At 41.8% G+C, this 13,331-nt stretch overlaps 1 protein-coding gene across 1 annotated transcript in view; it reads right to left on the bottom strand.

Annotated features, from left to right (window-relative positions):
- The window catches only part of LOC115135948 (histone-lysine N-methyltransferase, H3 lysine-36 specific-like), a 35,707-nt gene that overhangs the window by 11,172 nt on the left and 11,204 nt on the right, over positions 1-13,331 (bottom strand). Inside the window, exons 11-18 of the mRNA XM_029671201.2 lie at positions 13,120-13,257; positions 12,833-12,956; positions 11,713-11,913; positions 11,226-11,405; positions 10,875-11,031; positions 10,341-10,546; positions 1,543-1,655; positions 1,152-1,421 (exon numbers count right to left, since the gene is read on the bottom strand). Coding sequence (XP_029527061.1) covers positions 1,152-1,421; positions 1,543-1,655; positions 10,341-10,546; positions 10,875-11,031; positions 11,226-11,405; positions 11,713-11,913; positions 12,833-12,956; positions 13,120-13,257 — 1,389 coding nt within the window. The remainder of the gene's footprint in view (positions 1-1,151; positions 1,422-1,542; positions 1,656-10,340; positions 10,547-10,874; positions 11,032-11,225; positions 11,406-11,712; positions 11,914-12,832; positions 12,957-13,119; positions 13,258-13,331) is intronic.

Genomic DNA, 13,331 nt, shown 5'->3' with positions numbered 1-13,331 from the left:
CATTACAATACATTTACTGTAGGTGTTTTGTAACAGATGTCTCTTTCCATTCATCAAATTTCAGGTGCACAGTGCACTGTTGGGGTTTGGATGCTGAAATGTTCCAACAGGAGCACCTTTGTTAAGTGATTGTTTGACAATCAGATGAAAAAAATTATGATTGCTTGTGTTTATGCCACATTAAAATGGATAGGGGGTGTGTCCATAAGGCTAAGGGAAACTAAGTTTTCCCTAAAATAAATGTAATTAAATTGACAACATTATATAACCTAATTAGCTTACTCTTGTCTATACAGCAATAAAGAAAATGATTCAACATAGGCTACTACAACAGAAAGCATGATTCGGCCACAGAGGATCATTAACTTCTTCAAAATAAAAGCTATGGATTGTTTTAAATCACATAGCCTACAGTCGGAAGGGCACGCATTTTGGGCAGCGCATACCAAATAAATTGTTGAGTTGTGACTGTCAGTGAAAAGCAGAGAGACCCAGCCAGGCATATCGCAATATTTAAAATACAATCGCGTAAAAGCTTGAACAGCAAATGGCTATTGGAAAGTTTGGAAAGCAAATGGCTATTGCTGTATAGAGATAACAATGAAAAGACACCAATCTGTCTTTTAGTTATCAAAATTCTTAACTTTATTGATTGAACAGAAGCCTTATTGGCACCAGCGGAGAACATCAGCCATATCCCCAGTGAGTGTGCATATTCACTGTCTTTATCATTGGGTCAGTGTTACTTTTGTTTGTTTTTGGAAAATCATTTCCTCCTCCAGGTTAGATGGATGTCATATTGTATTTGTGTCTCCCTTTTTCGTAGGCCAATTATATGAATCAGACAATATCGTTTTTATTGATCTGTTTGTCAGTGTCAGCAGAGTAGGCTACCCTGTAATTTTTGTAGTATACTTGGGGGGTCCCGTACCGGTAAGAAATTAAATCCATGATTTCTTGAACAGCCAAAAGATTGTGCACATTTTCTAGAAAAAAAGTCTGCTGGGACTGAAATCTATCGTGATTGAAGAAGAATCAAAGTCCCCTTTCAATTCCATAGCTTTTTGAAAATAGTTTTAGCCCCAGGGGATACAGTTTCATGGCGGCACATTGATCTCTACTTAATTTACTCTATAGTTGACATGTATTACCTTCTTGATGTCGTGGGCACAGCGGAGGCCCCAACCTCGTGCCAGCGTCCTGAAGATCTCCACCTGGCTGTACTGTCGCTTGGTGAAGGCCTGGTTAAGACAGCCCTCCCCTGCTGGGCACACTTGGGGGTGGCACTCATACATCAGCATCCGGTTGATACACTCAGAGTCAATGCCACAAGGGTTCTCGTCCGATGCCTTGCAGTTACAGCGCGGGATCTCTGATAGGTCGGCCGTAATGAACTGCACCTTCCCGATTGGCCTATTCACCTGAGGGGTAGGAGAGTGATGTCAGAGGAATTAAGATGTCAAGGGGATGTTCTAATACTTCTACAGCTCAAAACTTAAACTTCATATATACATTTTGTGTGGCAAGAGGTGTGGCAGTTACCTTGATGTGTCTGTATGGCGGGGGTTTCTTGTCGTTCCTCCTGTCCTCCTGAAGCTGTCTCAGTTCTTTCTCTGCCTGCAGTTTCAAAAACCTGCTAGCAGCTTCCTCCAAAGCTGGGGAAAGATCAACATTAAGTCAACAATAATCCTTTTAACTTTGCTTTGTGGAAAGTAACTCTTTTTTTACGTGGGAACAAATAGTTACTTCGGAAGCGACAACAACTATTTGAATACAGATCCCCCAAAAGTACTACTTTTAAAACTATCTGAATACAGATCTCAGAAATTAACTACTTTTGAACACTATTTGAATGCAGATCTGAGCGAAGCCTCACTACACTAGAAGGTTTCTCCACTGACAACACTGAGCGGATTGCCGAGCTAGAGGCAGCTGTCTCTCATATGAAAATGGCCAACACAGCTTTACTTTCCAAGGTAGATTTGTCTGAGAAATATACTAGAACGGAAAACATCTGGATTGTTGGCATCATGGAGGGAATTGAGACTGGAGTCAACCCTGTGAAATTTGTCTTCAACATGCTGGTGAAAGTGATGGGTAACGGTGTCTTTGACAAGCCGCCAGACTTCGACCGAGCGCACAGATCCCTCGCCCCCCCCCATACCCAATTCAGGGGAGCGGCCTAGGATGATCATAGCGTGTTTTCTTCATTACCAAGACAAGGAACGTACAATGTCTGGGCGAGGGAGCATCAACCAAAATTCCGTGGCCAAGATATATGCTTCTACCAGGACCCGGGTGGCCAATCTCGCGAAGAAAAGAGCTGAATTCAAGGACATCAAAATCTGTCTCTACAAGAAGGGGATAAAGTTTCAGCTCCTACACCCTGTCAGTCTTTTTTGAGGGAGAGACGCTAATTTTTGACACACTGGCCGGGGTTAAAGCATTCTATGTCCGGTGCATAGAGTAAAGTTGATAGAGGAAGCGGTCCGGCTGGCTAGCCATGGCGGGAGGAATATGTGGATGGCTACTTTGCTAGCAGGCAACGAACTGATTTTCAAGATAACCACTTGGATATTACTTTTCACATGAAAGCAATGTTATTTAATTTTTTTGGTGAGAGCCCCCGATGACATCTTTATTTGATTTAGTTTAATTTGACTGAGATTAGTGGCAATGTTAGCCAATACATCACAATCAAATTGGCTGGCTAGCGGGAGCTGGCTGGACACATTTGACTGTTTATTATCTGGCTGGCTAGCTAATGCCCCATTTTTTTTTTAAATGCAATTTTACATGGCAACAAGATGAATGCTTAACTCCAGGTGCACACATGGATATCTGTATTTCATCTATACTTGGCTGAGAAGATTTGAGACAACAGCAAAATTGTGCTTACTTGCTAGCATGGCTAGCTACGCACAACAAAAACCAGAGTGCTCAAGCACTGACTGAATGTGGAGGTGGATTTAGCTAGCCACTTCTCCACCATTTCTAGCAGCTAGCTAGCTGAGATAGCTTGACATTTGGACAACTACCTAGCTAGCTACAGCTAGAATCGGCTAAACGAAGACCTGTATCCATGTAAGTAACATTGGCTGGCTGAATAGCTTAGCTGGTACTAGTAACACATTGTAAATATCCAACGTGAACTTGTTATGTTTTTGTTTCAGATAAGTTGACATTAGCTAGTCATTTAACGTTACCTTTCTAAAGACTATTTGTTAATGCTACAATCTCAGGGTTTGATTCGGGTTACTTTCTTGTTTGTAAATTTCTTTCATGCGACTGTAATGCCTTTCTCCCCTCTGTTAAAAAAGTAGAATCGTCTGCCATTGTTATTAGTGACGATGCTCCTCTGTCGCTCGACCTCTCATTCAGATCGCTCCCCATGGAGACTTAACTCATCTTTACTTTCAAACAATTAATTCTGCACCATTCTATCGAATGCAATTGATGTCTTTATTGAGACAAATAAAACAGAATCGATCTCTCCATCTACACTTTGGGAAACAATTAAAGTTGTTCTTAGAGGCAAAATAATTTCCTATTCCTCTCTTCTCAATAAACAACGGAAAATTAAACAACAACAGCTGATCGACGCAATTCTGGAATTAGACCAACAATACTCCGCCTCTCCATCACCAGAACTTTACAAAGAAAGGCTGAGTCTTCAAACTCAGTACAATTTACAATCCACAGATAAGGCTGAGCAGCAGCTACTCCGCACCCGTTTGTTTTTTTTACGAACATGGAGAAAAGGCTGGTCGACTTCTAGCTCATCAACTAAAGTGCAAATCTGCCTCACAGCTGATCCCTCAAATTCACAACACTTCAGGTGTCTTAACAGTTAGTCCTATTGAAATAGAAAAATACCTTCAAAAAAATGTATTCAGATCTTTACACGTCAGAGATGCAGTGCCTTAGACTGCTGTGAAACTCGGGAGTACAGAGAAGAGAGAGGAAATTGATCAACCTTCGCAGTTAGAGGAGATTATTAATTCAATTACAGCAATGCAAAGTGGGAAATCCCCTGGCCAAGATGGCTACCCAATCGAATTCTACAATAACTTTTCTGCCAAACGGGCCCCCCTCCTGCTTGAAATGTTTGAAAACGCACTGGACCAGGGTGTTTTACCCAAACCCTGTGGGAGACTCCCCAAACATATGGAAGAAGGAACTCGGGTAAGATGAGACTAAAATTGAGCTTTTTGGCCATCAAGGAAAACGCTGTCTGGCGCAAACCCAACACCTTTCATCAAGAACACCATTCCTATAGGGAAGCATGGTGGTGGCAGCATCATGCTGTGGGGATGTTTTTCATCGGCAGGGACTGGGAAACTGGTCAGAATTGAAGGAATGATGGATGGCGCTAAATACAGGGAAATTCTTGAGGGAAACCTGTTTCAGTCATCCAGAGATTTGAGACTGGAATGAGGGTTCACCTTACAGCAGGACAATGACCCTAAGCATACTGCTAAAGCAACACTTGAGTGGTTTAAGGGGAAACATTTAAATGTCTTGGAATGGCCTAGTCAAAGCCCAGACCTCAATCCAATTGAGAATCTGTGATATGATTTAAAGATTGCTGTTCACCAGCGGAACCCATCCAACTTCAAGGAGCTGGAGCAGTTTTGCATTGAAGAATAACAAAAATCCCAGTGGCAAGATGTGCCAAGCTTATAGAGACATACCCCAAGAGACTTCTATCTGCAATTGCTGCAAAAGGTGGCTCTCCAAGTATTCACTTTTGAGGGGTGAATAGTTATGCATGCTCAAGTTTCAGTTTTTTTGTCTGATTTCTTGTTTGTTTCACAATAAATAAATACAATTGCATATTCAAAGTGGTATGCATGTTGTGTAAATAAAATGATACAACCCACCCAAAAATCAATTTTATCCAGGTTGCAAGGCAACAAAATACGAAAAATGTCAAGCGGGTTGATACTTTCACAAGCCACTGTATGTAATAATCACCTCTTCCTTCCAGGCAAACTGAATTCAGCTTTCAGGCTGTGGCAGAGGAATGTTTAATGACCTTGAAATTGATGGCACCTTTGCCAATTTCAAAAATCTCGCTATCAAATGTAATCTACCCCATTCAAGTTTATTTTGGTATTTCCAAATACACCAGTGTATTCGCACTCAAAGCCCAAGCTTTCCAATTCTATCACCGGAGCTGGTCTGGATGCCCTTTTGAAAACCCCTTTCCAACTAAAGGGACTCATATCCCATATTTTTTAGATAATCATGTCCCTTGATAATCCGTCAGTCAGTAAAATCTGATCTGAGTGTGAAAGGGAACTTGGTGATCTCTGATGAAGTCTGGAATGGTACTTAGGGTAAATGGAAGCTCCTCCTCCGGGTCAGCCTTCTACAGTTTAAGGTTCTTCACCGTATCCATTTCAGTAAGGCCAGATTGCCCAAATTCTACCCAAATATTGATGGTACATGTGACAGGTGTAAAGGCTCCTTGGTGGACTTGACCCACATGTTCTGGTTCTGTGCCTGTCCGGCAGATTATTGTTCCACTATATTTAAAACACTATCTGAAGCATTTGATATAAAGTTGCAGCCTAGTGCAGAAATAGCTATTTTTTGAGTACCAAACAACAATTGTTCTCCCTAATAGCCCGCAGAAGGATTGGAAATGGAAGTCGATCAATTCTCCCTTAGCCTCTCTTTGGCTCAAAGATCTGATGCTGTTCCTAAAATAAATAAACAAACAAGTATACCATTCGAGGGTCAACCAACTCATTTTATTCCACCTGGGACCCGATGATATCCTATTTTGAACAGCTCCAAGGCTATTACATTTTTCCTTGTATTGAAGTAACATTGTTGTATACTTTTGTTTTGTCTTCTGATATGTAAGTTTGCCTTTCTTTTTAAATGTGTTTGGAGACATTCTGTGGCGGGGGGTCGAAGGGGGACAAATGTACAATGTCTACATTTGATCTTTCATTCAGTTAATAAAAATATTATATATATAACAAAAAAAATATATTGCTAGTGAAGTGCAACATTGTATCAAATCATCAACTGGATCAGGCCTAGAAGCTGTTGCTAGCAAACTTGCAACATTGCATCAACTAGTCTATTCAGGCCTCTCTGAGCCAGTGAGCTCGGGACAGACAGCAGATTTGTAATGATATTTCCAATGGATATATGCGATCATCAGGTCATGATATTTTGCTCTTTCACACCGAGGCTTGGTGATTATCAAGGCCAGGAGTGTTGGAAAGATTTTTAAAATACTGAGGAACTATCATTTGCAATGGATGTTAAAACAACAAACTTTGATTACAATGTGTTAGGTGACTAAAAAATGACTGAGAAGCTCTAACTTATTAGTGGTGAACGTGGTGAGTTAAGACAATCAGAAATCAGACATTACTGAATGGGCTCTTTCCTACATTTGCATGCAACAGGCCAGGTAGGCCTACTTCTATGCATGCTCAGGCACATGCGCTCCCTCAACGTTATCAGGACAGAGAAACCTGACACATGCTCATTGCTCATGGAGGACTCCAAACAAACACAATGAAAAGATTGACAAAACTCGTAATTGTTATGGAATAAACCAAAACATGTTTCTCACAAGTGTAGCAGGTTGTGACATCCGCAAACATTTCCACTCCAAGAATGAGAATGGTAAATGACTGTAATTATTACATGCATTAACAGAAATGTATGTAACCAAATGACGAGGGATTAACGGTACATTTACTAAGCCTACTGGTGACATATAAAATGAGGAAAATAAACAATCAACCAACAATCCATACAATGAAACAAAAAAATGGCAATAATTGGTGTGAGACAACGCATTCTGGAGAGATGAGAGCATGCATTCTGGAGATGAGAGCATGCATTCTGGAGATGAGAGCATGCATTCTGGAGAGATGAGAGCATGCATTCTGGAGATGAGAGCATGCATTCTGGAGAGATGAGAGCATGCATTCTGGAGATGAGAGCATGCATTCTGGAGATGAGAGCATGCATTCTGGAGATGAGAGCATGCATTCTGGAGAGATGAGAGCATGCATTCTGGAGAGATGAGAGCATGCATTCTGGAGAGATGAGAGCATGCATTCTGGAGAGATGAGAGCATGCATTCTGGAGATGAGAGCATGCATTCTGGAGAGATGAGAGCATGCATTCTGGAGAGATGAGAGCATGCATTCTGGAGAGATGAGAGCATGCATTCTGGAGAGATGAGAGCATGCATTCTGGAGATGAGAGCATGCATTCTGGAGAGATGAGAGCATGCATTCTGGAGAGATGAGAGCATGCATTCTGGAGATGAGAGCATGCATTCTGGAGAGATGAGAGCATGCATTCTGGAGAGATGAGAGCATGCATTCTGGAGAGATGAGAGCATGCATTCTGGAGAGATGAGAGCATGCATTCTGGAGAGATGAGAGCATGCATTCTGGAGAGATGAGAGCACGCATTCTGGAGAGATGAGAGCATGCATTCTGGAGAGATGAGAGCATGCATTCTGGAGAGATGAGAGCATGCATTCTGGAGAGATGAGAGCATGCATTCTGGAGAGATGAGAGCATGCATTCTGGAGAGATGAGAGCATGCATTCTGGAGAGATGAGAGCAGGCATTCTGGAGAGCTGAGAACATACATTCTGGAAAGATGAGAGCAAGCATTCTGGAGAGCTGAGAGCATGCATTCTGGAGATGAGAGCATGCATTCTGGAGAGATGAGAGCATGCATTCTGGAGAGATGAGAGCATGCATTCTGGAGAGATGAGAGCATGCATTCTGGAGAGCTGAGAACATACATTCTGGAAAGATGAGAGCAAGCATTCTGGAGAGCTGAGAGCATGCATTCTGGTGAGCTGAGAGCATGCATTCTGGAGAGCTGAGAGCATGCATTCTGGAGAGCTGAGGAGCATGCATTCTGGAGAGCTGAGAGCATGCATTCTGGAAAGATGAGAGAAGCATTCTGGAGAGCTGAGAGCATGCATTCTGGAGAGATGACAGCATGCATTCTGGAGAGCTGAGAGCATGCATTCTGGAGAGCTGAGAGCATGCATTCTGGAGATGAGAGCATGCATTCTGGAGAGATGAGAGTGTGCATTCTGGAGAGCTGAGAGCATGCATTCTGGAGAGATGAGAGCATGCATTCTGGAGAGATGAAAGCATGCATTCTGGAGAGCTGAGAGCATGCATTCTGGAGAGCTGAGAGCATGCACTCTCCTTCTTCTTGTTGGAACATTTTTAATTATACTCAAGACAAATTATCTTCACACATATTTTAGATGCTTTTCAATGACAGCCGCAACTTAATCAGCTAGACATATTGCCATGGGCGCTGCCCAAATTGCGGGATTCCCAAATAGGCATAGGCCTACAAACTTGTGATTTGAAACGATCCACAGCTATTTAAAAAAAAGAAAGAAAAAAGCGAATGATTCTATGAGGTTTAGTCATTTTGAATGTTTTTATTCAGACAGGAGTAATTATATTATTTTGCTAAATTTACTTTAGGGAAAGCCAGTGTCCTAATAGTGCACTGTGCACCTGCCAGTTTTCTTTCCAATTCGCAAGAGGCAAAAACCTGAGATGTGTATATAATGACAAGATGCTCATGTTTCCACCCTAACAATGAGAGTCGTTGTCCCAAAGGCGGGAAGGCAGATGACAAGCTTAGGTCTGCATATTATGCCCATAGAAACGCATTGGACTTATTCTGGACAGATTTTGGCGAGAGTGAGCCCTCTCGCTTCGCCTCTTCCTCTCTGCTGAAACTCTCACCGGAGAAAGCATCCGAGTGAGCGAAACAGCACCCCTCGGTCTTACTATATGTAGCCCATGTATCTAATCCAGTCTGGCTAGAAATAGTATGACCTGCCATACACTTTTGGTCCAGACAAATATTAATAACATTCCACACATGAGGCCACTAGGTCATTTAACTGCAGGAAAGGGCTACAAAAGTATACTCGGTAATAACAGAGGGGCAAATAAAACTCATAGAATTAAAAGGAAAGTATTACATCTTCCTAAGTCTGAGGGTGGTTTTAACCTTCCAGACTTGGAATTGTATCAACTCACCACCCAAGGCTTTTACTTGAGACATATAGTTAAATGCACTAAAGAGGAACAATGGGTACATATTGAAGATGTGCATGCTCATCCCTCAGAATATTTTTATGTGTCCATTTTCAAAGAAAAGCTAAGAAAATTAACAACTTCATAGTTAAGAACAACATGGAAGAAAATATTGTTATAACACAACCCTGTGGAACAATCCTTGGATAGCTTTTCAGAATTCCCCGATAAATTGGTCCACTTGGAAAACTAAAGGCATAAAAACCATAAATTACTTGGTAATAGGAAATAAATTTATTTCCATGACAGCTTAAAATTTTGGATTGACTAATGTAGATATTTTCAAGTACATCCAACTTAAGTTTTATATCACGAAATGTTGATTAGAAATATTTTGGACATCAGAGCAATCTTGAGGGAATCCTATTTGAGTCCGAAAAGGATATTCATATGATAGGTAAACTGTACAAAACCTTTCAGAGAGCATATCCAACTGACAATCTCTTAGAAACAAATATAAACTATTGAAATCAAGAATTAAAAACAACTGATGTTGGCACAAGATGGAGGGAATGTTGGAACATAACTAATGAGATTACAGTTAACGAAAATGTACTCTTAATCCAGTATAAATTAATGTATAGAATGTATTATACAAGAGACAAAATTCACAAATTCTACAACACAACGGCAGAGTTGTCTGAAGTGTAACACTAACAATGACTCAATAATCCATGCCTTCTGGGAATGTTATAAGGTCTAAAAGCTATGAGTAGAGTTATAATGTTGGCTGTCAGAACTATTACGATGTAAATGAACTTTCAATCCGTCTGTCTGTATATTTCAAGTCATGGCATATGAGGGCGCAGTGAGATAACCCGATGGGTTGGACATTACTTTTTTCGTCAATCAAAAACTGGAAATCAACCAATCTTCCATTGTTAATGCAATGGAAAGTTCAAATGCTTTATTATCTAAAAATGTAAATTGCTTGGGGCGAGGGAGAGAAACAAAATGGTGCATTTTGAGACCATGTGGCGTAGAGTGATGGGAGCGCTGGAGATGGGTGTGTGTGCTAGTGGGTCTGTGCAGGTATTATGTAGTTGATGTTTGTATGTGTATGTTTTATATTGTTTATAAAATATTGAATAAGTTTCCTTTTAGTTGAAACTCTATATAAACTATATTCGACTACCTCTATTATTTTAAAAGTTGGTATTTTCAAACTATTTCAAACTATTTTCTGCCCAGGTCTGTTGGTGTGAATACCTTTCTTGTAGATGGCGTCTACACCCTTCCCCATCTTCTCCTTGTTGTTGGTGTCTACGTCCATGTAGGGGAAGACTCGGGCCTGGTAGGTCCACAGGTAGTCGTTGGAGCCAAAGAAGTGCACAGGGAACTCTCCTACATTGTGCCTCATACGTAGGATGTTCTCCGGAATGTTCTTGGGATGGCTGACCTCCGCAGGCCACCACCTAGACAGAGGATAGGAAGGGAAAATACGATATGAATAAGAAAAGAAAATGGGTCACGGCCCATGGCAGAAAGACCCTACCATTTTGCAACCACTGCCATATTGTGAATAGAAATGCAGGTGCATTTTGCTTCTCAGTACCTTGGTTGTTTAGTAATGTCAGAACACTTCAGAGTTAGGATATTTTAGCATTGGGAATGTGGTTAAGGCAGGGGAGGACTTTTACTAATATACTGGATGCCAATCTGCTTCTGCTTTAGCCATCTTGCTGTTGTTTTGCCAAAACAATGCTGAGCCAGTAAGGTTGGTACCCAGGCGGCTGTACTGACCTGTATCTTCCCACTTTGACCCACAGGATGTCCTTATAGTGGGGCTTCTTCCCGGCCAGGCAGTCATTGCAGAACCAACTGCCCTCGGGCATGTCGATGTTCAGACACTCCTGGTGGAAGGCAGCAGGACACGACTCACAGCACAGCAGACTGCCCCCTGTAGCATGGGAGAAGAATAACAGTTTGGCTACTGAACTGGTCTACGGGATTGAAAACACACGAGTAAACAGAGATGTAACTGGGATCTAGTGTTTAAGAAAATTGGACGCTGATCATGTAATGTACATGACATAATAGCGCACCTATGCATATCTGACTCTAACAACCCAACATATGTGGAGGCCGGCGTACCTTCGGAGCAGACAAAGCACCAGCTGACATTGACGTGTTCATGGTTGCGGAAGCCCCTGCGGGGGGTGAAGTGGTTGGGACACAGGAAGCTGTTGTTGGCCAGGACCACACTGCCCGCTGCCATGCAGTAGTCATTGGCATGGTACGCCACAGGGCAGCGCACACAGCGTGTCAGACGACCTAAAGGACACACAACACAGGGGAGACGGGCAGAATGAGCTGTTAGTTAGAATATCTGGTATACCTTTTCTTCCCACAGCTCACTTCAATTAGTTTGTCTTTCTATCATGCTGTTGAAATAAACTGAATTGCTGTGCAAAAATGAAAATTATTTTAGCACAAACGCGTGCAAAAATGTTTCTACTTACTAACTCCAACATCATAATTTCTCCTGTGGAGTTACCAATATACCGGGATTTCAATTGAGCAGAATTGCATAAAACAAAGCTAAACTAAACTGTGCTGGGTGAAGCAGAGCAGCACCCACCTTTGGAGACGGAGGGGTTGACAGGGTTGGTTATGAAGCAGGACAGACAGACGTGGAGAGAGCAGCGGAGACCCCGGTGCAGGGGGGCAGTGGGAGCGTGGTTGGCTATACACTCTCCATGGTAGAACTTCCCACACACTGGGATCATACAGCGCATCACGTCCTCCCCGGGCTTCTTACACGCAAAACAGGTGTGGACACCTAGCAACAAACAAATCAGCTTTAATCAATGGATTTGCTTTTACTAGCCAGAGAGATTTATGGATGCTAGGATGAGAGGATGACAGGGGAGAGAATCAGCAAAATAGCATGTGAAACAATCAGAGAACACTTATAACTCTATGTGCAACTAATAATAGTCTTTCCATAATTTTGTCTGAGCAGGAATGGGGCTTAAAAACATGACGCTTCCATTGAATTGGCGACAGATTTTCATACAAATATTCTAAAATCCGCATAAAAACAATATGCGCATTTTCCCAGTAGAGATGTGTTTCCATCAAATTGACTTGTTGCTGATCAAAGGTTGTGTGTGATGACGTAGTGCACATAAAAATATCTTCTGCGGTTAAATTCCCATGTACCGAATAACAAATACAAGATCAAATGGATTTCCTTCGCATTTTCAACTCTACGCACGTATAGCCTACATGATGAGATTATTATGGACAAAAGAGCAAGATTATTTTAATTTTTATGTCAAATGGCAGCCAAGCATCGATGATCATGTCACCAGAATAAGACCATCAATAATTATTGTAAAGGAGCATCAAGATCATCACCTTGCACCTCATCTCCCTGTGAAGTTTAAGTCCACACAACATGTCATCGCGTGACTCCAGGTTTACTTCGATAAAATGGTTATTATATCAATACTTGTGCATTAAAAGCGTTTCCACTGACATTTCTCACATAAATCATTTTACAGACACAAAACATTCGCACCTTTTTTGCCGCATTTAGTTTTGTCAACATTTGAACATTTAACTGAAAAACATCTGTTTCCATCAGACCTGTAATGACATGTTTTATCCGACATGTACTTTACTCCCATAAAAAGGTTGGACGGAAACCTGGTTAATAAGTGGTTGTGTTTTTACAGAATATGTGCTTGACCCACCAGACTTGCACTCCTGGCAGACGAACTTCCCTATAGGAGGGTCTGTGAGGCCGATACACTGGAGGTGGAACGCCCCACAACACTGGCCCTCACACAGCAGCAGCTCCCCAGTCTTCTCACACACCTACCATACAGTCCAGAAACATTTAGACAACATGACAACAACATTTACACAACTATCTGAAACAATGAGTAAAGCGCAAGTGCAGTCAGTCCATAATCACATATTGCACATTAAAACAACACAAGGTAACCACTCCTACATTGGTGATGCAAGGCCTACTCACCTGACACACATTCTCTTTCAATGAGGCAGCACCCCCTCTGTCCCCTATGATCTTCTTATTGGGGGAGAGTGGGCCATCGCACAGTGAAGACTCCTCCCTCATGGATGAAAAGCTGTCATCCAAACTGGATGTAAAACCCTGAGGAGCAAAGAAGAGGAAAATCAGCAGGAGAGTTCAAACACTGTAACACGATTTCATGTAGAAACATTTTT

The sequence above is a fragment of the Oncorhynchus nerka genome, linkage group LG10 (assembly GCF_034236695.1).
Source record: "Oncorhynchus nerka isolate Pitt River linkage group LG10, Oner_Uvic_2.0, whole genome shotgun sequence".
In the NCBI taxonomy this organism is placed as follows: domain Eukaryota; kingdom Metazoa; phylum Chordata; class Actinopteri; order Salmoniformes; family Salmonidae; genus Oncorhynchus; species Oncorhynchus nerka.
The sequence above is the reverse complement of the archived record's forward strand: the minus strand, read 5'-3'. Positions and strand labels throughout refer to the sequence as shown.